The 25,003-nt window shown below is 47.3% G+C and overlaps 1 protein-coding gene across 1 annotated transcript in view; it reads left to right on the forward strand.

The window, feature by feature from the left end:
- DNAH3 (dynein axonemal heavy chain 3) overlaps positions 1-25,003 on the forward strand; it is a 127,899-nt gene that overhangs the window by 1,983 nt on the left and 100,913 nt on the right. Inside the window, exons 2-15 of the mRNA XM_019649817.1 lie at positions 2,434-2,483; positions 4,434-4,538; positions 5,099-5,321; positions 8,144-8,216; positions 8,602-8,764; positions 10,564-10,753; positions 10,845-11,040; positions 11,670-11,795; positions 12,948-13,143; positions 14,817-14,996; positions 18,077-18,213; positions 19,929-20,034; positions 20,223-20,401; positions 24,128-24,312. Of these exons, the coding sequence (XP_019505362.1) occupies positions 2,445-2,483; positions 4,434-4,538; positions 5,099-5,321; positions 8,144-8,216; positions 8,602-8,764; positions 10,564-10,753; positions 10,845-11,040; positions 11,670-11,795; positions 12,948-13,143; positions 14,817-14,996; positions 18,077-18,213; positions 19,929-20,034; positions 20,223-20,401; positions 24,128-24,312 (2,098 nt within the window). The 5' untranslated portion in view covers positions 2,434-2,444. The remainder of the gene's footprint in view (positions 1-2,433; positions 2,484-4,433; positions 4,539-5,098; positions 5,322-8,143; positions 8,217-8,601; positions 8,765-10,563; positions 10,754-10,844; positions 11,041-11,669; positions 11,796-12,947; positions 13,144-14,816; positions 14,997-18,076; positions 18,214-19,928; positions 20,035-20,222; positions 20,402-24,127; positions 24,313-25,003) is intronic.

Consider the following 25,003-nt stretch of genomic DNA (forward strand, 5'->3'; position numbering starts at 1 on the left):
TTCTGGTGCAGGTGAGGTGGCCTGGGGTGGGTTGGGGATGGCATTTTCATTCCCCTTGGTACATATTTTATTTATTGTCCATCTTTCTTCAGACCCCATTGTAGGTTTTTGGTTGAAGCGATGGACTTGTACCTGTCCTGACTTTGCAACACTGACCTAGCTGAGTGACTATAGGCAGGTTCCCTAACCTGTGTCTCAGGTCCCTCAACCGTAAAACTTCAGATAACAGTTGTATTTATCTTCCAGGTTGTTGAGAAGATATGGGCAGATGATGCTCAGTAAGTGCTTAGCAACAGTGCCAGCATTTGGTCTAGCTCAATAAATGGAAGCTGTCATTATTGCTTTGATGATTTTGAACACAGGTAGACTCAAAACACAATTTCAGAGGGAGGCATGTCTCCTACTGACCCACAGGGTCGTGGGGCTTATTAGCACCATACCAGGCCCTTTCCAGTTCTTTGTTGGTTACAGCTGCTGGGTTTTGTAGGACATGGGCTTTCATGCCCTATTACAGGGGGCCTGGTGATAGCCCCATTTCTATCTAAACCAAAGTCTCAAACCCTGGTACTGGTTCATTTACTCCAAACACCCTTTGAGGCATATATATGCCTTATGGTAGAGAGTACTCATATAAGGGATGGGGAGCCTTGGGTTTATTTTGAAAGAGTGGCAAGCCCAACTTTGAGGAAAAAGTAAGAAAAAGGAGAAACGGAAGTACTTGGTGCCCAGTAGGTGTGCTCATCATAGCATCTCAGAAGTGTTTGTGGTCCGGAGAGGTACTTACGGGAAGAGCGCTGGGCTCTGGCATCTTAAGGACAGGGCTTAAATTGTATCAGCGCTACTTATAGGTTGTAACAACTTGAGAAAGTGATGTATCTCTCTCGGTTTTGGTTTCTTCATCCATAAAATGGGAACATTGTGGAGTTTCGGGAAAAAATTGAATGAAAAAAAACCCCCCAAAACAGGTAGGGAAGCATTGCACCCCAAAAGAGCTCAATAAGTCTAACTTGATTTTGAGAGAACTTTGAAGGTGACCACGTAACATGTGCTTTGAGTGTGTGCAGCAGCTAATATTGTAACTTGCGTGTGTGCGAGTGTGTGTGTGTGTGTGTGTGTGTGTGTGTGTGTGTGTTTCTGAGTTTATAATAAGAATAATGTTAGGCACAATATTTACTATGTTGGGTGGCCAAACTGTCCCGGTTTTTCCAGGATTGAGGGGGTTCCCAGGATGCAGGACTTAATAGTGTTAAAACCCAGAAGGTCGGGGCAGCCAGTTAGCTCAGTTTGTTAGAGTGCAGTGCTCATAGCATCAAGTTTGCCAGTTTGAGTCCCACATGGGCCACTGAGCTGCACCCTCCACAACTAGATTGAAATGGCTACTTGATTTGGAGCTGATGGGTCCTGGAAAAACATACTGTTCCCCAATATAAAACAAACAAAAACCCAGAAAGTCTCGGGAAACTGGGATGAATTGGTCATCCTTCTACTGTATGCAAATTGCTGTATAGGCATTGTGTTGTGAAATCTTCAAACCTACCCTATGAAGTAGGTGTTCACATCTTTGCCATCTGACATTAAACAAAGGACACTTGGAGAGACTAAGCAACTTGCCCAAGCCGTATAGCTAATTCACAGGAAGGACAGAATCCAAACCCAGACCTGTCCAGCTCTAGAGCCCAAGAATTTTAACTACCACACAACCTGCGTTTAGACTTCTCCAAAGGCACAGTCCTTTATTGCCTGCCACTCACCTCTACATTCCTGGATCATTGCTGAACACCCTCCCATCTTCCCTTCGGTCATCACATTTCCTGCTTCCTAGCTGGGCCTCCAGCAAAGGGACACACCAGGACATGGAGCGAAGTCAAGCCCAGTCTTGTACGGGCACCGCATAGGCCTCTCCTTCCTTAGCAACAGACGCTGATGCCTGGTTACGGGCCCCAGGGCCTAGGTGCAGTACTTCCAGTGTTAAAACAGCCCAGGGAGCGGGAGAGAGAAGAGTTCAGGCTGCCAGGGGTATTGCTTGGTGGGGTGCTTCCTCCCTATTCTGGTTTTTAATATGTAACTCTGCTTCAGTTTTTCCTCTCCACTGAGCCACTCAGTAGAAGGGAAGAGTGGCCATCGCAGGAGGAGTCAGAGCCAGAGCAGCAGAACCCCAGCGCTGCCTCTTCATGCTCTAGCTTCCCTTTCTCTCTGCTTTTTCTGGTTATTTATGGTCCTGTGGGCTTAGTGTTCTACCAGGGAACTCCTCGGAGTGGGGGGCGGGGGAGAGGTTCTGTGACCTCAGAGAGGCAGCCCTGTGCACAGAGCCTTCAGAACATCTGGAAAGTTCCATCTTCTGTGTCATCCCCATTATGCTATAAGAAAGTGTGAATTTCAGAGCCACTGGCAGGAGAGGCCGAAACTGAGAGCTCTCTGTTCATTTTTTAATAGGTCCAGTCAGAATGTACAACATGAGTGACGTGGATTGCTCATCTCAAAAGGTATGTACCAATTTTGAGTTGTATTTCTTTTTTTGTAACCTGTCTTTTCAACGTGGGAAGATGGGAGTGGGTGGGAAGGGGATGTTTCATAGACCGATTGCCACGTTAGAGTCCCTCGACTGAGCAAGTGTGCTAAGCATGTTTTTATGTTGTATCCTTTGAAATAGGTTTTTTTGCTGAATTAGGCTTTTGGGTCCAATCCTCAGGTTTTCTTGTGAAACTATGAAGAGCATATAAGCTGTTGCTCCTTTCCCTTGCCTTCCCAGGCCATTCGACTGTATATTCCCTCCGACAGTTCCCCACATTGGCTACACATCAAAATATCCTGGGGACCATCTTAAAAACATAGAGGCAGGCTCATTCCCCAAGATGCTGATCCAGGGGTTTGGAGTGGGGCCCTGGAATCTGTATATTCAGCTAAGCATCGAGTGATCCAGCAGTATCACTCAGTACTGGTCCTCAGTAGCAGGTCCTCAGGATATTTGGGAACGGCCTCGATGAAGGACATGCAAACATCACATGTAGTCAGAAATAAGCCACCCAATCTAGGTGACAGAATCTGGGTGCTTAAAGCCAAGACCCGCTAGGTGGGCAGACACTGAGGTGCCCAGGGAGCATTTTTAGTAGAAATGTTATGACATTAAAGTGGATTTGTGGAGAATGATGGGGCCCACCCTCTGAAGTGAAAATTCCCTGTAATAGAACCCGTAAGCATTAATAGTTTCTTTTTTAAAGATTTTACTGGGGAATTGGGGAAGGGGAACAGCCGAGTTGTTGTCCTTCAGTCTTAGTTGTGGAGGGCACAGCTAGCTCAGCTCCAAGTCCAGTTGCCATCCAGTTGCCCGTCAGCAGCTTGTGGCCACTCAGCTCAAGGTGCCGTGTTCAATCTTAGTTGCGGGTGGACGTAGCCCACCATCCCATGTGGGAGTTGAACCAGCAACCTTGTTAGGAGCACGCGCTCTCACCAGCTGAGCCATTCTGCCACCTGTTGGCAGCTCAGCGGCAGCTCAGCTCAGGCGCAGCTCACTGGCCCATGTGGGAATCGAACCAGCGACCCTGTTGCTCAGAGCTTGCACTCAACCAATTGAGCCACTCGGCTGGCCCAAGCATCAATATTTTTTTTAAATTAATATTCATAATCCCAGGAAAAGCATCAATATTTTTAACAAATCGTTTTGCATAGCTGGTTAGTTCTTACAAAACCCTCCATCTCATCCCCTGGAAGGCACCAGAGGCTTCTTAGCCACGTGTGGTCAAGAAAACCCTCTTTGTTCTGTTCGGGAATTGATTTCTAGATTGGCTGATGTCGTGTGTATCCCATGTGTGCCTATCCCGTGGACTGAGATGTTTTCTGCCATCAGGGTCTTTATGGTTCTGGGTGTATAAGCCTTAGTCAGTGCCTATGAACTTGCTCAGAGTTTAACTTGTTCTTCAGAGGTTTTCCTTCTCTCCATGGTGTCCTGCAAAATGCTTTAAGTTGGTTTGCTTTCTTTATTATCCCAAGGACAGCTTATCCCTTTGTTGGGTGGCTCAGCTGCCACTGTGTCTATCCCTTGGATGACCATCTCACAATGCGGAGGGACAGAAATAAAATTTACTCTGGCTCAAACTCAAAAAGAAACCTGTGGGCGCAAATAACCAAGAAGTTCGAGTTGGATCCAGGGGTCCAGCTGATGTCCCTGGGAGTCTATCTTTCTCATTCTGGTGGCTCTGCTTTCTCCTATGTGGGCTTCATTCCAAGGAACATTTTTTCCCACATAAGGAGGAAGAGTCAGGTTGATGATTGAAAAATGAAACCTACACAATTGTTGCGGATGAGAAAGGTGTTTTGAGGGCAGAGCCCTGTGCCTAAAACCTTCCCGGGGAGGTATCGCTTTATTCCTCACCAACCTACAGGCTTGGAAATCTTTCCTAATTCCTGAAGAGTGGCTCTGTTTCCATTTCCCACAGATCCCCAAAAGCGACTCGATACATCACATGAGCCACTCGCAGATGCGGCCAGAGCTGCCCCCTCTGCCTCCTTCTGCTCACGAGGAACCATCTGAACTCTACCAGGTATACTCACCTGGCTGTTGCTCTTCTGATGGTACTAGTGGAGCGGGGAGGGAGGGTGGGGCAAACAGTCAAGACCTGACAAGTGGGGTCAGTGGCTTTGGGCATTTCGGCCACCGGGAAAGGCTGCAGCAGTGAGGGAGAAAGGGCTATGCAGCAGCACACAGATGAGCTAGAACCTGGCCTTGTCACTTTCCCTCTGTGTTCTTTAAACTCTCTAATCTCCTGCATCTTCGATTGTAAAATGAGAGCCATTGTTTCCACCTTACAGCTGTGTCTGTAAGGAGTAAGGACAATATAGATAAACGACCTGACTCACAAACGTACTGTTTCTTGAAAGCCAGCTGTTAGCCTTGACATCAGAAGTCATGCTCACAGGGGTCAGAGAAGTGCAATTGGTGTTCATTCAGGAAGTATTTGCACTGAGTTCGCAGAAAGTAGAAACAGCTGGAGGCGTGTGTGACTCTGTGAGTCTCAGCAAGACTACAGCCTGGGCCCCTCCAAGCCCAGGCACCGCAAGAAGTGTCCCTGTCGTGCCTCACTCTGCGTTTCTTCCCTCGTAGATGGTCATGTCGCATAGCTTTCATCCCCCCTTGATGCAACGCACATCGTGGACCCTGGCTGTACCCTTCAAGGAGCAGCAGCACCACCGCGGGCCCAGCGACTCCATTGCCAACAATTACTCCTTGATGGCCCAAGACCTGAAGCTCAAGGACCTGGTGAAGGTCTACCAGCCGGTCACCATCAGCGTCCGTAAGGAAAGAGCCATTCAGGGGCTGTTCTCAGGTATTTGTGGGGTGCCATGCCAGCTTGGGATGGGGCTTTGGAGTGAGATGCGTAATCCTGGCTTCTAGCCCCGGCTCCACCGGCTGCTGCCTAACTTTGGGTGACTTAAGAGAGCCTCAGTGTTCTCATCTGTGACATGGGAATGTCACAGTTACCGTGCACCAAGCACTGCTCTCTGTCACGTGTGTGATTGATGGCTGCATGACACATTACCCCCAAAACATAGTGGTCTGAAACACCCACCCTTTATTATCTTATGGTTTCTGTGGGTCAGGAATCTGGACATGGCTTATCTGCATGGTTCTGGCTCAGAGTCTCTCACAAGTGTGCAATCCAGGTGTCAGCCAAGGCCCTAAAGGTCATCATCTAAAGGTCACTAGGGAAGACTCCTCCTCCAAGTGCACTTAACTGCTCAGGTTTGTGCTGCCTGTTGGCCTTAGACTTCAGTTTCTTGCCTCTTTGGGCCTGTCCATAGGGCAGTTCAGGACATAACTTCTGGCTTCCCTCAGAGGGAGCAAGAGAGAGGGCAAGAGAGAGAAGAGAGCCAGCAAGACAGAAACCACACTCCTTTTGAAACTTAACTTTGGAAGGGACATTTTATCACTTTCGCCATATTCTGTTTATTAGAAGTGACTTACTAGGCCAAGCCCGCAGTCAAGGGGATTTCACAGGGCGTGATACCCAGAGGGGGGATTATCGGGGGCCATCTTGGAAGTGGCTGACCGTAGTACTTTGTAAGTATTCATTTATTTAATCCCACCGGCTACACATATACCTGCCTAAGGGTATTTAATAGTTTTTGTTAGACGTATGTTGGAGCTTCTCAATCTGCCGTCTGTCTCAAACTCATGTTTTGTTTTTCTCAAACTTCTCATATTTTTCATTTTTCTCTCTGTGTGAATATCTCAGTTATATTCTTACGATTCACTGATTTGCTCTTCAGCTCTGTTCAGTCTTGAGTTTATCATGTCTAATGAATGTTTTTATGTTTTAATGACAACATCTTTTCATTGTCAGACTTTCTAATTGGTTCCGCTTAGGGGTGCCACCCCTGCCTGCGTCTTACTCTGTTGCAGGCATAGCCCATTCTGTATTACTTGGAGGATCTTAAACATTTATTTTGGAACATTATTGGTATGCTGTCTTATTTCCATTTGTAAATCTAATCCTTGTTTGTGGAGTGTAGTGCCTTTCTTTTCTAGTAGTGGTTTTTTCTCCTGTGTTCTTGGATTTTAGTTTTCAGTCTTATGTTGAGAGTCTTTTTCTTACTGCATGCACCCTCCCCAATTTTTACTGAGGTGTAGTTCACATGCAGTAAAAAGCACAGATCCTAAGTGTCCGGTTCAGTGAGCTTTGACCATTCTTTATACCGTGTAATCAACCCCCTAACAAGATACAGGGGTCTCCATCTCTAGAGAAAGCTCGCCTGTGCTCCTTTCCAATCAGCTCTCTCTTCTACCAACACCATCCTGCCCCAGAATAGCCACTCTCTGATTTCTGTCACCATTGATTAGTTGTGCTAGTTCTCACATATAAATGTAACCATATTTGCATTGGTTGTACTCTTTTCATCCTTCTTAATTGAGCTTTTTTTTTCTTCATATACCTTCATCTGTCCTCTTAGGACCACACATTAGCACCAGATCTTAAATCGGTGGCTTGGGGCTCTGATCCTAAGGTGTTATTAGGGCATTCCATAGATCTGGTCCCTGAAGCAGGGTGGGGCTTGGCCACATATGGTCAGCCTTTCTCTGCTCTCTCTGGCCACCGTGTGAATTGAGGGTACGTGTGATTTATCTGCATGGTAGTGCTGCCGTCTTTCCAACCTGTCTTCATGGATAGAGCCGTCTCGCTTCGGTCCTGGATTTATGCCGTGAGCCCAGCTCCAGTTCCCCACAACCATGGTGTACTTTCGGATTCTATTACACCCCCAGGTATCAAGCAGTTATAGCACTACTCCCCCAGCTGTCAAACACCTCCTTCTGCCTGTTTCTAGCTTTATGATTTTTACTTCATATTGTGTTTAGTTCTGGTCCACACAGAAAAGCATCTTGTTGAATAATATAATGTCCTTTTAATTTTTAAAGAGAATTTTGTCTATTACTGTTCTATTTGGAGTAGATTGAAGAGCTCGAAGTATGAACTCAAAATACATCTCAAGTCTTCAGTTCTCTTTGGTTCTCTCAAAATGCCAGTTTAATATTAGCACACCTTTAATACTTCTCTATTGCTTGTTAATTTTCTTAGGCTAGAGACTTAAGCAAGTAACAGTATCTAGTTAAAGGTTATTAATAGAGTTTTATATCATTTATTGAATTTATTTGTCGTTATCTTCTGTTTATTGCAAATGATACTGCTTTTCTATTTGCAATAATTATATTTATTGCAAATGATACTGGTTTTTCTTTTTGTGATAATCGTAATAGTCCCTTTAAAATACATAAAGTTTAAAAGTCTGAATATATTTAAAGAAAATATTAAACAATAATACACTTGGCATTTAGAAAACAGAATACAGGGTTGGGGAGTGAATTAAGCAGACACGTTGTTAATACGTGTCAAATGTATGGATGAGTGGAAGGTATGTTCATGTCCATTTCACAGGTGGGGAAGCTGACGCCTTGAGTGATGAAGTCACTTTTTCAGGGCTGCACGGATAATTGTGGTGCAGGTGGGACAAAAGCCTACATCCCCTGCCTCATCCCACCACACCAAGTCCACCCCTTATGCTCCTGGACTGTCCTGAGAGTCACATCCTTGTGGACAGAGGATGGCCCAAGGCCACTGCCCATCACTGATGTCTGTCTTCTCCACTATTCTAGCAACTAAAAGCTCCACAAAGCCCAACAAGAAGAAAATGAGGTTCTCCCCTGGCGACAAAGAGGATGCCGCTGGGTAAGGTGTCCCCGTGGGTACAGGGGTTTCAGGACACCAGGCTATGGTCTCATGAAAGCTGCGCTCTACTTCTTGGCTTCAAAGCATTCCTAGACAGTGACCGATGGGTTTTTTCCTGCAAATCCCCTTAATCCAAAAATTTTTTAGGCTCTAAATAAAAATAACCAATCAAGCCAAACCAGTGCTCACGTATCTATGAGGTGTTCCATGGTTAGAGGTCATCATGAAGGACGCACCCTGCTACTAGATGCCACACCCTGCTACTAGATGCCACAGAGGAGAGGGGCTTGCACTGCACGGTGACACTATTCTGGTTGGAGCAAATCAGCCTGACACCGCAGCCCCTCTGCACAGAACCCAGGGCTGAGCTGTGGCTTCTTTTCAGGACCAAGTTCGCCCACAACATCTTAGCCGAGAAGGAGGCAGTGACCTTTTCCACCCCTCCGGGAAGCAGACCCATGAGTCCAGAGGAACAGATGAATGTGATGTTACAGGAGGAGATGGAAATTGAAAGTAAAGAGCCCAAGCCATCCGAATCAGACTTGGAGGTACGCTCTCGTTGCTTTCTTTTCCTCGACTGGCTGAGTGTTACACTTGGCACCTCAATGATTCTGAACAGGTAGTAGAACTGCTGAATCGCCCGGGGTGTGTTTTAAAATACCAAAGTCCAGAGCCCACGACAGACTACTGAGTGTGTGTGTGTGTGTGTGTGAATAAGTCTTAGAAATCGGTACCTTTGGGTCCTCTTGGAGCATAGGTTGCAAAATGGTGACCCACAGGCTAGGGTGAACAGATGCTGAAAAACAAAACACAAAACAGGACACCAGTTAAATTTGAATTTCAGATAAACAGTGAATCATCTTTTAGTAAAAGCGTATCCCAACACACCCTGTATTTTATCTGGCAACCCTACCATGGCCTGAATATGGCCAATAGATGTATTTTGAAAATGAAGGAACTCTCACATAAGCTAGATTTCTAACCTCTCTTGAAAAAATTATTTGAAAGCTGAGAAGTAGCTGCCTCCTTTCGATGAGAAATACATTCTCCAGTTTGTCACAGCATCCACCATTCCTTCTTATTTTCTTATGTCCAGACAACGTTCACTTATTAACGTTACCTGCTTGGTTCCAGGTAGACTTTTGAGTTTCTAACCCCCATCTTGAAAGAAGAACAACAAAACTTGAGAGCAAACAGCTTGTGAGTTTATAGCGTCCAGTGAAATGAGTCAAAGTGAAAACTCACAGTAACTGTGTGCTATGCACAGAATATGTATTAAGACATCGAGATGTCTGACGCATTGAAGACCTGGGTACTATGATTATTCCTGTTGTCCAGGTGTGGAAATTGGGGTGTAGGCTTATTCAACACCTTGCTCCAGGTTATGCCATTAGTAAGAGGCACAGAACTAGGACTTAGGCCAGGTCTGGCTGATGCTGGAGTCTCTGAGCTCTTAAGAGCTACGCAGCATTTCTCAAAACGGACTGAAGATGAGACTCAATTGGGGTACTTGTTTAGAAAAAACCAAGACTGCCTGGGAGGGAGGGTTCTGTGAAACTGCATGTTAACAAGAGCCTCTCTCCCCACCCTAGGTAGTTCTTATAATGAGGGGAGTTTGGAAGTGTTATAAGCAACTTCCATTAAGTTTGGAGGAAAGTGAGTTCAGCCTTTTTTGACCACGGACAATTGGCCCTGAAGCTGAAAGCTGGTGTCAGACCTTTTTCCTATACTTGGTGCTTCTCATTTATGTGAAATTACTCATTCCTAGAGCCACTCAGCACTCCAGCAGCTTAGAGGCAAACCCCAAATAAATAAAACTTCCTGAAGTCACCAGGTCAAGTGGGCCATTTTTGTTCAGTTTGTGCGTTTGTGTGGCTTTTCTACACTCAGAAGGCCATGGCTGGCTTAGAATGATCGTTAAGTCTCACTTGGATTTGGGGAAATTTTTTTCCCCAGCTGCCAGCTACAAGCCACAGGATCAGAGTGCTCTGTAGATGACCACGGTTATTGAGCAGAGGGAATGATTTGAGTCCATTGGAGGAGCTTGTCATCCCCCCACTTAGAGCTCATCCCCGGCCTCAGTCCTCACTGTTCCTGTCCACGTGGCGTTGGACAAGTCCTGCCTTCTTCCCCACTGCAATTTCTCGGGCTCTGGTTGAATCCCCCAGAGTCATGGGAAGAACTTACCAGCGATCTAGTGTAGTGAGTGTGAAGTCACAGGCCCAGAAAGCATGACTGCTAGCGAGTAAAGGGTGGGGATGGGCGCTGTGTGAACTGCCAGGGGTGTGCTGGTGGGCACAGCTCGCCAACCATGACCCTTTTCTTTCTGGCGGTTTGTTCATGGAAGAGGTACTATTACTATTTGACCAACGGCATCCGAAAAGACATGATTGCCCCTGAAGAGGAGGAAGTGATGGCTCGGATTTCAAAGCTGATTTCTAACACGCTGCTGACAAGTCCCTCCCTGAAGCCCCTGGTGAACGTCCTGGTGGAAGAGAAGGGAAGTGACTATTACAGTAGCCTCATGAAAAGCATTGGTAAGGCGGGGCGGCAGCTTACTGGGCCCCTGAGAACACAGTGTGCTCGGGGTCCCTGCTGAGTAACCGAGAGTGAGCCTGTTGGTTACAGTTGATTACATCCTCATGGACCCAGCGGAGAGAAAGAGACTTTTCATCGACAGTGTGCCCCGCGCGTTTCCGCAAAGAGTGATCCGGGCCCCTGTGCCCTGGCACAGCATTTACCGGGGTGCCAGGCAGTGGAATGAGGAGCACCTGCACACGGTCAACCCCATGATGCGCAGCCTGGAGGAGCTGTGGTTTGCAGAGTAAGGATGCCCCCCTCTTGTCATGGCTCCCCCACACAAGAAAACCTCATATGCTGGGCACGGTGGCACAGGGCTGCCCTTGATGTGAAATGACAAAACTCCTAGGCCCAGGAGGCGTAGGAACTGTAAGTGACAGTCTCCACACAGGGGTCAGTGGCCCTCCTTTGGGTTCCCCAGCACCCCCATCTCTGAGCACTGGGGCGCACTGGGTCAGAACACAGATTGGGGCCAGACCGCTCAGGTCCCGCTCATAACCCTGCTGCGCTTCACAGGTAACATAGGTGTGTTACATCACCGCTCTGGGCCTTGCTTTTTGTGTCTCTAAATTTGGGCTAATGAGAGCTCCTCCTTTGTAGGGATGGTAGGAGGAATCAGTACTTGCTACATGCAAAGTGCTTAGAGCCCGGACACACCGGTGCAGTCGGGCTCGTCGATCTCCTCTTTGCAAGCGTTCTCGCAGATGCTCCTCTCCCTCCGCAGAGGCCCCGGTTTCTCCGACATACTTAGTTTTGATCTGATCCAATCTCCCCTCATTGAAAAACGAGCATGGATGCCTTCTGAGCCCGTCCTGCACAATTTGCTATTCAGTGCCGTCTCCGCTCAGGCGGTTGCTCCCTCTCTTCTGGCAGATTTAGAGACCTCCGGTTTGTGCGAACAGAGGAGTTACTTGCGGGACAGTTGCCTCTGCAGTCTCATGAGTATAGAGATGTGATCCAGAAACACTGCATGGAAACACGCCAGACTCTTCTCAACAAGTCAGTATCTGGCCTCAGCGTGGGGCTGCGTCACATGATCCCAGAGACGTAGAAGCGAACACTGGTTTCCAGCCCGGGGTTTGCACAGTTAACTGACTTCCCGTCTTCCCTGTCCTCTTCCCTGCATGTCCCCATCCCCTGGCAGCCTTTGCGTCTCCTTATGTCCACTGCTCTTCAACCCCCACTCCTCGGCTCCCTCTGCCTTTTTGAAACGCAGTCCCCTTCTCTGAAACCCTCATGGCCTGGCTGGGTTACAGGACAGTGTGTTTGAATGGCTGGTGTTCAGGTGGCCCAGATAAACAGCCTCCAGGTTCCAAGGTTACGGGGTTTGGGGGCCACTTAGACAATTCCTTTTTCTTTGCAAATGCATGCAGGACTGTGTCCGGAGCCTGAGGAATTCCCTTATGTAAAATGATAACGAGAATCCCTACCACTGGCTCTTTATGACCGGTGACTGTGGATGTGTAATAACGGGCACATAGCAGCTACTCAGGAAATACCATAATTACCCCTGAGACTGTGACAATGACTAGTGCTTCTCTGATTGCTAGTATAGTCGTTTTCTAGCAATCAGCAAAGAAACGTGATAGGATGAAAAGGCCAGTGGTTCCCACTGGGAATTAGAAATTGGGGGAAGTCGGGAGAAAGGAACCACGAGGCGTTCATTTCTTCTTGTGGTTCCCTAATTCCTGCTCTCAGCCTCTGAACAGCCTCTGCCACACTGGAGTTTGTCCTCCCCAGGTTCTCTTCCTTTGCTCCTCTTTCTCTCCTTACCCATAAAGTCTGAATCAGAGGTCAGGCGGTTTCCAGGGAAAGAAGTCGCACAGAACAGTCCAGGTCCTCATGCTCCTTCACCCTAGTCTCTGATAATAAGGGTAAAATATGGACTCTCAGCAGGATGTGTCACCAGTATCCCATCCATTTTGTCATTGCTGATGGAAGAAGAATCTCTCACTTCAACTCTTACTCCTTTCTTTCTAGGGAAGGGTTGTTGGCAGGTGAGGTGGCCAGGACATATGTGAAAGTACTAACTTGCAGAGCTGCGGAGTGGGAAATGAGCCATCTCCCTTGTCACAGAGGGTAGGGAATGGCTGAGAGGACTTCTCAGAGCTCGGAAGAGGTTCTTACCTGGATGTCTTTCTGTCCCTACAGGTGGATCCCTGCCTGTGCCCAGCTTTTTGTCTCACGGAAGGAGCAGTGGGTGCATTTTGCTCCCAAGAGCGACTACGACTCCTCTCGTAACATTGAGGAATACTTTGCTTCTGTTGCGTCCTTCATGTCACTCCAGCTCAGAAAGCTAGTCATTAAGTCTCTCAAGGACCTTGTTTCCTTTTTCATGATATACAAGGTATGTAGGGGCCAGAAGGAGGCCCTTTTTGAGGGGACACAACCACGATAGAATCAGGATTCCATCACATAGGTCCTCAGCTGTAAAATTCTTGATTTGTACACACATCAGGTCATTATTAGTTTATAAAAATGATTTCTGTGAATACGCAGCAAGCTTTCCTGGCATAATTACCTCCTACTAAATTGGTGAAAATCTACAGAAGTGGAGACATTGTGAAGAACATTTAAATAGTGAATAAAATGGAATATATACCTTGGAGTAGGAGGAGTCATCACTTTTTCATCCTCTCTGTTCAGGGGTTGAAAAAAGTTTGTTTTGTTATCAGCCTTTGGCTGGATGCTTGAGGAGTGTTGTGGGTATGTTGCAGATGCTGACTCTGTTCCCCTGTCTTTGAAAGGGGTGTTCCCTAAGAACAAAAGGCTCTGTACCTGGTTAATTACTTCCTTCATGAAACTACTTCAGCGGAGTTGAAATAAAACCCAAAAACACTAAGTCCTGGTTTTCAAAGCATCATAGCATTCCCTAAACTTGGGTAGCGTAGGGATCCTGGGAGATTCTTCTGGATTTTATACCATGTGGACATTTTACCTTAAACAGTAAAAAAAAAGTTAAAATTGCCTGGTTACAAAACGTTAAGTTTTAAGCATTTTCCCAAATGGAATAAAGGTGAACTATGGACCTTTTGCTCAAAAACCCTAGAAAACAAGGCTGCTGAATGTAAACTGCAGTGTTAGCTCCCTGATGAGGACCGATCTCTAGGTGTCACTGTCATTCTGCTTAGCAGAAAAGACTCAGCTGTGGGCACAAATCTCGCTTTAAAATTCCACACAGAGGACATCATACGTCCAAAAGAAAGGGGAATTTACTATGGGTATTTGATACATAGTAGATGTTCAACAAATGTCAGTCAACCTTAAACGGATCTAGAATGTCTAAAAACAATTAGTTAGACGAGTACTTTAGAGCTGCCCTATGGCGATTGCATTAGGCACTGTCGTTTATGAGTTTTCTTGTATGACTAGCCTGCATACAGAATTAGGAATAGCTCCAAGCCAATATTTCTGTTACAGGAAGGGTGACATTTTGAGTGTCTAAAATAGACTATGTGTTCGTTAGCAACTCATCTAAGGTATGTGCAGATAACTGATTATACTTTTGGATTCAGTCAACACATTTTTATTGATCACCTACTATGTGCTAAATGCCACTGTGGATATTTCCGAAGAGGTAGATGGTTGAGACACAGACCCTGCCCTCAAGTTTAAAGTTAAATAGAAAAGATGAGATAAATCTTTGTAAGAGGGAAAGATAAAAAAGACCATGAGGAAGTGGAAATATGGGAAGTTCGGAAGTAGAAGAGATTACAGCTTGCTAGGGAACAGGGAGGCTTCCCAGGGTAGGCGATTTTGAAAGATGGGAAGGATTTGGAAATTCGATGAAGGAATTTCCAAGCAAAGTAAACGTTCTGAATAAAAGCTTTGGGGAAGGAGAGAGGATGAACTCAGTGTGGGCTAAGCCGGACCCAGCCCTTATTTGAACCTTGAACAGTGCACGATACCCTCCATTTCCTTCTCTGGTGCTCATGTCGTCCTGTGAATGGGTGACATCCAGTCCCTTGGCTCTCGAGGGCCCCACTTTGTGACAGTCGCTATGTCTTATGTGTCCTGAAGGATGGGAACGATTTCGAGGAGCCTTACCGAGAGATGGAGTTCTTCATACCTCAGCTGATCATAGTCAAACTTGAAGTCAATGAGCCCGTTATTGTCTTCAATCCATCTTTTGATGACTGCTGGGATTTAATCCACAACTCTTTCTTGGAAATTATTAAGAACTCTGAGGGGATCCCCAAGGTACAGTAGTCACTTAATCATTCATTTGCTCTTTGATTTACGTATTGCATAAAATATATTTTAAATGGTTGTCTGTACATGCTATTCAATGAGGGGAGTTTCACTTTGGGAGACCTATCCTGAGCACCCCCGCCTTGACCCCAGGAAGAGGATTTGGGCCAGAAAGAAATATTCGTGCATCCCAGAACTGAGCATTAAGAGTTACTGTGTGACAGAGTAGTATTCCCCCCATGATGCCAACCTCAAAAGGGCAGATGTGCCCAAGCCATATCCGATGTGGGTTGATCATTCACGATGGAGCAATTGCTGTGAACTTGCCAAGAATCTTTATAAAACTATATCTGACTTGGCTCTTGAGTTCTAGATGTTTGTTTGTTTGTTTGTTTGTTTAGCCACTTTGATGTTGAGGGCAGAGACTCAAGTCCCCCTCCTGACCCAGGCCCTTTCCAGCTTCCTTTCCAGGTGGAATTGCTAATCTGACGCCAGACATGTGTTAGGAGACGTAGGACTGGGCAGGATCACCTAAACGAGTGTGACTCTTTGCGCTCCATCATCTTCTACTTCCCTCTGGGTGGTTGAATGTGGTATGGGGACCGGTGTCTGGCCCCACACAGGGGAGGAGCATGTGGGGTGTTTCTGTCTCCCCGCCTGCCTCCCCCCTTCCATTACGTGTGATGCTTAGATGCCCTTCAGCACAATTCTGTGCTTCCAGGGTTGGTCCTAAGAGCTCAAGATTCAAGTTGGGGTTTGTAGGGAGGCATGTGAAATCAAATGCTCCAGGTGATCCCACCAGAGAACTCTAACTGTGGTGTTCTGAGCTGAGCTGAGCCTGGTTAACAGGAAAACCGGGCATGTGGAGGGAGAAGAAACAGTAGGCAGCTCCCCTACAATCAGTCGCCCCAGGAAGGAAATGAAAGAGAAGACCCTGTAATTTGGAAGGATGAGTGTGGGGCTTGGGGACAGATAAAGTACAGACCACATGATCTCTCAAACACTGATCAGCAGTGTTTGCAGGCAGCTGTGCTGGGAGAGCCTGGGGCTCACGGCTGCTTCTGTCCCGCAAACAGCCCGGCAGGGGCTGGTAGTAGATACAGTGGGTGTAATGCCAAGACCACGTAGCCATGGGGCGCGGTTTGTGCCAGGTTTGAAAGCAGGGCCCAAGTGAATGCCAGTGACTTCATCAGACTATGAGAAAAAGCTGCCCAGGCCCCAAGTTCTCCATCTAGAGACATGCACAGCACTGGCTCCTGCCCCGACCTCCTCGGGCTTCTATTTATTCTGAACTGGGTAGTGAAAATGTGAGAGGAGTCCCTCAGCTTGAGTATCTAAGAACAACAACAGATGGACAGTCCCCCCACCCCTGCCATCCTGCCTTATTTATGGTTAACGATGAATTTCAAAAGTTGGGGAAACGTCAGCAGGAGATGTTTGAAAATAGCCCTCAGGGTGCAGAAGGAAAGCATGTTTGTGGGGAAACCAAAGCAAATGTTAGCAAATCGTTGTCTTAGCGAAAAAAAAAAAACACCTTAGGAAAACATGGATGCTCTACTGATTTAATATTGACCGAGGGAAGAGAGGTGAGTAAGAGGCATGAGTGAAAGGAAGGTGGATGAGGTAAGGGAAGGGTTTTCTAAAGCTAAAAATGCACTAAGGATTTAAACCAGCATGAGCGGCCATGACTTCCGTAATCCGAAAAATACATACGCTTCTATGGGAAGGGCTGCTCAGGCCAGTCTCTCTCCTGGTGAGAGAATTTTCTCCCTCAAAGTGCCAGGGAGATGCCAAAGTTGAAATGTGGCAGGCGTCAGCACCGAGGGTGATGACAGAGCCAAGAGATCCGGGATCAGTGGGCCAGGGCGATAAGAGGCAATGACAATGATGACCCGAAAGGCCGCTGTTGTCCTCAGCCCAGTCCTGCAGCCGGTGCTGCAGGGCGCGGGGAGAACCAGCCACGTTTAAAGGGCAACCGGAGGTGATGCTTCCTGTTTCGATCAAAGACTTCTCCTCAGGAGAAGGAAGCACCAGCTGTGGGGCCCTAACCCAATCTGTCCACACGCTCGATGACACCCCATCTCCTTGTCTTCAGCCACTGGCCACAGCAGAGAAACCTTTCATTGGCTTCAAAACCTCTGTAATGACCTAAGAGGGAAGACGCAGGTTGTTTGCACTTCTTTTTCCCCTTTCTAATTCGATGTTTTCTCATCAACAGCACATACCCAGGGAAGCAGTCCGAGGCCTGTTCTGATGGTGATCACTAGAAACTTCCTTAGCAGGCAGGGCAGTGGGTCCCCAGCAGGGACGTTGCAGCCTTCATGAGTGACGCAAACGAGAATGTTTCTCAGAGACATACACATGCCATTGAGAAGTCAGAGCATTTGAATTTTCAGAAGAGATGCTGTTCATTGCCTCTTGATCATATAGCCATTGCTTTTCCCCCCTCTGAGCTGAGAGAAGACTCTAGCATATCTCTCCTTTTCTTCAGATGAGAAAACAGGAGTTCAGAGAGGAGAATTAGCTTACCTAAGGTCACACAGCCAGTCAGGATTAGAACCCACGTCTCTAGTAGCTTTTCATTGGTGAGAAAGAGTTGATGGGGTGGGGCGAGCACCGCTCTAATACCCATTCACTCACACAATATTGACTGAGCACTTACAATGTGCCAAGCCCTTGGTGGGCCCGTCACAATAGTGACGAAGTCGGATATGATCCAGGCCCTCGTGGTATTTATATCACATGATGAAGCTAGCATAGCTCATTACATATTCATGTAATGACAGCTGTGATGACTGCCGAATGGAACGAGTTTAGAATGGAAACTCAAAACAGGGAAACCTAACATCCACTGGGGGCCCAGGGGACTCTCTAAGGACACAAAACTTGAAAGGAATAGGGGTTAGAAAGATGGGTAATCCTACAGGAGAGAGAGACGAGAGAGCCCAGCCTGTCCCAGGGGAGATGGAGGCAGACTGCAGCTGGGGTCCTGGAAGTGAGCTCGCCGCGGGACTTGGCATTTTGGCGCGTCTCCCTTCTCATGACTTGTGGACGTTTTGAGACATCCAAAGGTGGTTTCTACTCTTTAGGTGGAATCTGTCCTGTTCTCAGAGTTGAAAGGATGTAACCTGATTCTTCGAACCGTTAGCCCTGAAGAAAAACTGGTTTCTGATTTTGTGGAGCAAGCTTTCGCGGTATTTCAGAAAAACCACGTGGGTCCCCACAAGTAAGTAGTGACTTAATTGTTAGCCTTTTGGGCATTGGTGTAGGATTCTTAACCATCGTCAAGTGAACAAGCCCCGTTCCGTGCACCTGATACAATACGTGATAATAGCCAGCACTTATTTCCATGGGCATTACCGTTTATGCCCATTTCACAGATGAGGACACTGTAAGCTCCCCAGTGTGAGCAGCAAGTCAGCAGGAGAACCAGGATTCCAGTTCGGTTCCAGGTCCACCTCCATTACCCGAAAGCCCTCGGGTCAGACAGGTTTGGGCATTTAGGAATTCCTGGGTTTTACCCCAGTGACACAGGCACGTGTCATGTACCGTGCTGCAGCTTCAGCAGTGTCTGGGGCCACACCCCGTGACTGAGCATTGATTGACATTTCTGTTGTGAGCCCTGAATATTCTCACCAATGCTCCCCCCTCCCCCCATCCTTTCAGGGCAGCTTTTGCTCTCAAAGGGATGGGGAAGCGACTTCCTCTTTTCAGAGCTTAGACTTGGGGATGAAAGGAAAGGGGTTGAGACCAGTGACCTGAATGTTCCTTAGTCATCACACTGTGGACTGTCTCCCAGTTGTTCCCGTGAGCAGCCACACATTAGGGGGACCGTGGAAGGCAGCTGCCAAACTGAGACACTGGCAGAGCGAAGAGGGTGTGATTACCACTTACCAGGGGACACTAGGTGTGACCTGGACTGTTCCATGCAAACCAGGATGTGTGATCACCCCCAACCTGGGGCTTCTTCACTGCTGCTCTATAGACATTTTAGACCCTAAAATTCCATACTATGAAGCTGTCCTGGGCACGGTAGGATTTTTAGCAGCATCCCTGGCCTCTACCCATGAGAGGCTAGTAGGAGCCTCCCCCAGGTGTGACAACCAAACATGTTCCCAGACATGGCCAAGATTCCATCCCTGGGGGCATAATCGCCCCAGGTTGAGAACTTCCTGCTAACCTTTTCTGACAATCATGGCCTTAGATTTGGAAGCTCTGAGCTCGTGAATTGGATTTGGGGCACTGATTTGAGACCTCTGTTCTCCCTTTTCTTCAGGGAGGCTCACTTTTGGCTTCTGCTTGGGCCTCAGGTTCAGGGTGTCTGAAGTGTCGGTCAGTGCTTAGAAGTGTACCCACGGGCCCCCCACACAGTTAACTCTGCCTTCTCCGCACCAGCTTTATTTTCCTTCAAACTTGACTTAAAGTCAGAACATCCCAGACATGCCTTTGTTATGGGGGAAATGGGTCCAGCCATTGTGTGATCTGTTCACAGAGGGAAACTTAACTTTATTGAGTGGATTTTAGGTTTATTGGTTCCAAATTTTCATCTTAAAATTTAGACATAGAATTTTAGAGCCGGAAGGAGGGATAGGAAATTCACTGTATGTCAGGCTCAGTATTAATCGCTTTATCTATACACATTGTTACATTTAAGCTTTACAACAGCCTTGTGACATGTTATCATTGCCACTTAAAATTAGAGACACTGATCTTCGAAAAAGAGAAATACCTTGTCTAATTCATGCCTCCAGGAAGTAACAAAATTGGAGTTTGAAGCAAGAGTTCTGAATTTCTAGTCCATTGGACCTTTTCCCACATTATAGTCCTCTTTCATGGTTTGGGGGAATTTTTATGTTGCAGTCTCTTACTTTGCCACTCTGACTAATCTGACTTGGTGACCTGGATTTGTTTGTTTGATTTTTATGCTCTTCAACATCGAAGATACTTAAAGGTATACAAAAAATATGATGACTTATTGGATAACACGGCAGAGCAAAACGTCACTGCGTTCTTGAAAGAAAATCATGAAATTGAGGATTTTGTAACGGTAGGAGATGCCACTTGACATTTCATATCTTGGTGACATGCTGCAGACTGTCCACTGAGTAGCCAGCGTGTTTCGCTAGCATATATGTTGCATTAACCATCAGACCTGGCTGGCCGGGGGGGTGAGGCTGTGGGTCAATGCAGAGACACTGAAGACAAATGAAACGATGACTATGCTCCTTTTTGCAGAGGATCAACAGCATAAAAGCTCGGAGACATGAGATTGCGTCCATGCACATTTCCGTGCCATTGGCCATGTTCTGCCTTGATGCCATGCTTCTAAATTATGACCTCTGTGAGCGAGCCCAAAATCTGAATGACCGTCTGATTGATTTCCAAGTGGATATAAACCGGGACGCCAATACCAGGTACCGTTATGTGTGCACAGAAATCACAGTGGCGTTGAGCATGGACGGGTGGACAGACACGAAGCCAGATCTTACGCCTTCTGACAAGGACCAGCCCAAAGTTCTAGTTCAAGTTGTTTCTGCTCCCAGTGTGAGAGTAGCAGGGAATTGAGGTTCAGGCCAGAAGGTGAACAGGAGGGTGAACGTTCCGTAGGGCTTGTGGGGGCAGGGTGGAGAGATCACGAGGCAGCCGTCTGTGATCCTGCAGCCCTTGCTTGTGGGCAGCCTCGGGGCGGTGCCGCTGCGTGAGCTCAGCTCTCTGAGGTCGCAGGTCTCCTCACCCATCATCACGCGGACAGCAGAGACACAGAGCGCTCCCAGGCCCCCGGAGAACCACTCCTGTGCTGATTCTGCCCTATAGGTCTAGAGCCTGTCATCCCATCTTAAGCCCAGTACTGTGCCTTCATTTTACTGACAGCTACCTATATACGAGTCAAGATGTTTGGGGCTGTGAGCGACAGAAGCCCACCCAGACTGGCTAGCGTGAAAAAAGGAAGTTGGGGCTCACGTGCGGAAAAGTTGGAGCTGCTCGCCTCAGGCCATCAGCCCTCAGTTAGGGTGCAGCCTCCCTCCCTCTACTCAGCTTGCCTCTGTGTCAGCTCCGTTCTCTGACAGGCTCTCTCTAGGGTGTGCACCCCAGCAGCTCCTGGCTGACATTCTCCCAAGTTCCCATCCAGAGGGGAAAGAAGGCTTTCTTTTTTCTTTTTTTTTGTTTTGTTCTTTTTACTGGGGAACAGTGTGTTTTTTCCAGGGCCCATCAGCTCCAAGTCAAGTAGTTGTTTCAATCTAGTTGTGGAGGGCGCAGCTCTTTGGCCCATGTGGGGATCGAACTGGCAATCTTGGTGTTATGAGCCTGCGCTCTAACCAACTGAGCTAACCGGCCACCCCAAGAAGGCTTCTCGTTTTCCAACTGCCTCACAAAAATGCTGGCCTGTGTGACACTGGCCTGATTGGCTCATTTGTGCGACACCAAACTGACACCAAACCGACCCTGTGGCCAAGAGGATGGCTTAGATCTGGGTGGTGTTCCCACCTTTGGGGGATGTCAGCCTTCCCTAGACCATGTGGACTGAGAGAGGGAGAGGGGGCTCCCCAAGGAGACTTAGGGTGTGGTCACCAGAAGAGGGAGTGATGCTGAGCGGCTGGGGCAGCAACTGTCGGCTGCTGTGTCTCTTATTTGCATGTTACAAAATGGTTAATCCGTGTTATTCTAGCTTTCGTCCTCAGAGAGCTTTAAACTGAAGACTAAAGTGGCTTAGTAATGGTGACCATTGCTAACAGTGTTATATATTATGTTATTCATAGATATGTGAGTAGAGCTATGTAACTTTAGCACTTTATACTACTTTCAGGTTTATAAAAATAACGTGTCAGAAACTCATAAGCAAATGAATGATAACACTAGCTACCATTTTACCAGCACAGGTGACAGTCCAGGCCCCGGGTAAGCATTCTGAACATTACAGACCTAATAGGTCTTCAGAACAACCGTCAAAGGTTGTCCATTATCTCTCTGTTATGATAATGAGGAACTCGAGACCCCAGGCTGTTAGTGATTGGTGCATCTGGGGTTTAGCCTCATTTATTTTGACCCCAAAGTCCTGCTCTCCACCACACAGCTTTGTCTCCCTGAGTGGTGACATGTTGGGTTACCTGGTTTGGGAGCCAGGAGACTTGGTTTTGCATCCAAGACCTTCCGCTTACGAGTTGTGTGCCCCCTGGAGTCACTGCTCAGATCTTCAGTTTCTTTGCCTACAGAATAAAGGTTTGGGACTAGTACAGTAAAAGGTTTGCAGCCTTCACAGTGCTAGGACACCTTCTTTGTAAAGTCTGAGCATCAAGAAATTGTTTTCATAAGCAATAGACCTTTTGTTTTTGTCAAATCAAAGCAACACGGTGTTTGGTTGGTTAGTGCATCCATCCTCATCGAAATAAACGTATACTTTTCTTAGGCCTTTTTATTTATTTATTTATTTATTTATTTATTTATTTATTTATTCATTTATTTAGCTGAGCCATCCTGCCACCTGTGGGCAGCTCAGCGGCAGCCCTGTTGCTCAGAGCTCGCACTCTTGACTGAGCTCTTAACCAACTGAGCCACTCGGCCGGCCCCAGGCCTTTTGTAAGTGAAAATAAGGGTCCCATTACGAATGCCAGAGATTTCTAAGGAAGCAGAAACCCCAGGTTGGTGGCTGAGTCAACTTTTTTTCTGTCTTAAAAATAGTGACTGTGACTCATTTGACCTTCTCAACAACCCCATGAGGCAGGTAAGACAGATGTAAGGCCCCTTACAGAATGGAGGACAAAATGAGGCCCAGAAAGGGCCAGTAAGTGAGTTTGAATTTGAGTCGCCTCATCCCAAACCCTGACCTTGCCACTTCATTGTCCTGCCATTGCTGTGCTGAATGGGGTGCCTTCCTGTTTCCAGTCACCAGGTAGACCCTAGAATGGGGTGCTCTGGGCATAAAGTTGGGGGCACCTTGGAGTGCATGGGTAGGAAGTGGGCATGCCATTCATACCCCCTCCAGGGACACTGTCTAAAGTCGCTAGAACGATGACCTGAAGTATGGACCACCATGCAGGGCCTAGAGCGGACATATGAAGTGATCCATTTGGTCCAGTGCTTGTTTGCTTCATGGTGAGAATTCTCATCCAAACAATGACAACAGGCAGAGAGAGGGCACAGATTGGTACAAGATTTGTGGGTGTCCCTTATGCCATCCCTTACACCAAACAGAGGATAGCCCTGTGCTCTGGGACCCCTGGGCCTTATAGATTTGAAGTGATATTGTCACTACCTGTAGAAGGCAACATTTCCTGTCCTCAGCTCATCCCTGGATATTGCTGAGGTGTTTTGTGGTCAGGTTCCTGATATCACCAACTTGTACTCAGGACCTTTTAGAGAGTCTGGTAGATACTAGGTCCGCTGCCACCCTTCTGGGCCCTCCCAAGAGGCTGATAGCCAGTGGCCACAAGGTATTTACTCGATGCATTCTTATACAAGAGGGAAGAAGATGGGGTCCAATCCAGTACGAGTCTGTGAGACAGAGAGCATCTACCTGCATTGGGTAGGCTTAGGCTCGATGCTGGAACACGTGGACCCAAGATGTCATGACTGAACACGATAGACATTTATTTTTTGCTCAGGGTACCTCAAGTTGGTGGAGGAGACCTACTACGTACATTCAGAAACTCAAGCAATTGGTGACTTGACATCTTCAACATGTAACTTTCGAGGTCATTCTAAGTGTTGACGTCGTAGACAGCTAGCGGGGAGGAAAGAACATGGAGGAGTGTTATGCCAGGACAGTGTTATGCCATCAGTTTAGATCCTGCCTCTGGCCTCTGCACTGTGTTCCTGTGGATAAAGTCCCTCAGCCTTACCTTCTCCCATTCTAAAATGGCCATGATAATAACCCCTACCTCTTAGGATCATTGTGAAGGTTAAATGAGCTATCTACGTGTTCAGTGATTAGAATGGGACATGGCACGAAGTGAAGGACTTAATACCCATTAGATATTGTTACTGTTTCTACTGTTGTTACCCCGGAAATGTGGAGTGCACATGACTGCCGTCCACCCAGGATTTCCAGGTGGAGGAATTACGTCTGTTAGCATCATGGACCTTGTAAGAAAGCTGTGTCAGGTGACGATGGTGGTGATGATGATGGCTGTGTTTCCCTGCAGCATCTGCAACCAGTACAGCAGCATCGCGGACAAGATCAGTGAGATTCCCACCAACACGGAGGAGCTGGTGTCGCTCATTAAATTCTTAAAGAAATCCAGCGATGTCACGGTGTTCAAACTCCGGAGGCAGCTGAGAGATGCGATTGAACGGCTGGAGTTCCTCATGGATTATGCAGTCCTGCCCCGTAAGCCGTGCGCGCCCACAGGTGTATGCGTATGTTTATATTTTTAGGGCAAAGGAGTTGGGGAGGCGAGAGTAAACCCTTCCTGTCCCCCCCCCCACTACTGAATATCAATACCAGAGGCTGCTTTCAAGTACTTCCATAGTCCTACCCACAGGAATTTGAATCAAACGGAGGGAATCTTATCTTTAGACGAAAAGAAGAACTATCCAGGGACTTGACTAGTTCATAGATACCTGTCTTGGTATCTTGTTCCTGGAAAAGTCAATTCCAAACACTGAGTCTTTTGATAGATAGATTTCATTCGTCTGTAACCTAGGCACAGTCCCGGCTTTGAGGAGGCCTGGGCACTTTCCTTCCTAAATATCGTAAAAGGAAAGACGCCCCAGACCCCCTTCAAGGCTCATAGGGCCAAGTTAGAATTTGTCAGGACCAGATTTGTAGGAAAAGCTGAGGTGCTTCCTCTCCACAAGCCATGTTTCAGGGCTGTTTTCATCTGGAAATACCTGTGAATTACCTGGTGTTCACGGTGTTTGGGGGGAATGGTGATGGGCGGGAGAGGGCGGAACAAGGATCCCCTGCCCATCCTCCTGCACACTTCTGGCACTGTGCCTTGGCCCTATGCACACACACTGGACTCTCTCACTGTGGTCTCTGCGTCCTAAAGTCCAAGGGTACAGAGGGATCCCAGGAC

This window comes from Hipposideros armiger, unplaced genomic scaffold (assembly GCF_001890085.2).
Source record: "Hipposideros armiger isolate ML-2016 unplaced genomic scaffold, ASM189008v1 scaffold_135, whole genome shotgun sequence".
NCBI classification, from domain to species: Eukaryota; Metazoa; Chordata; class Mammalia; order Chiroptera; family Hipposideridae; genus Hipposideros; species Hipposideros armiger.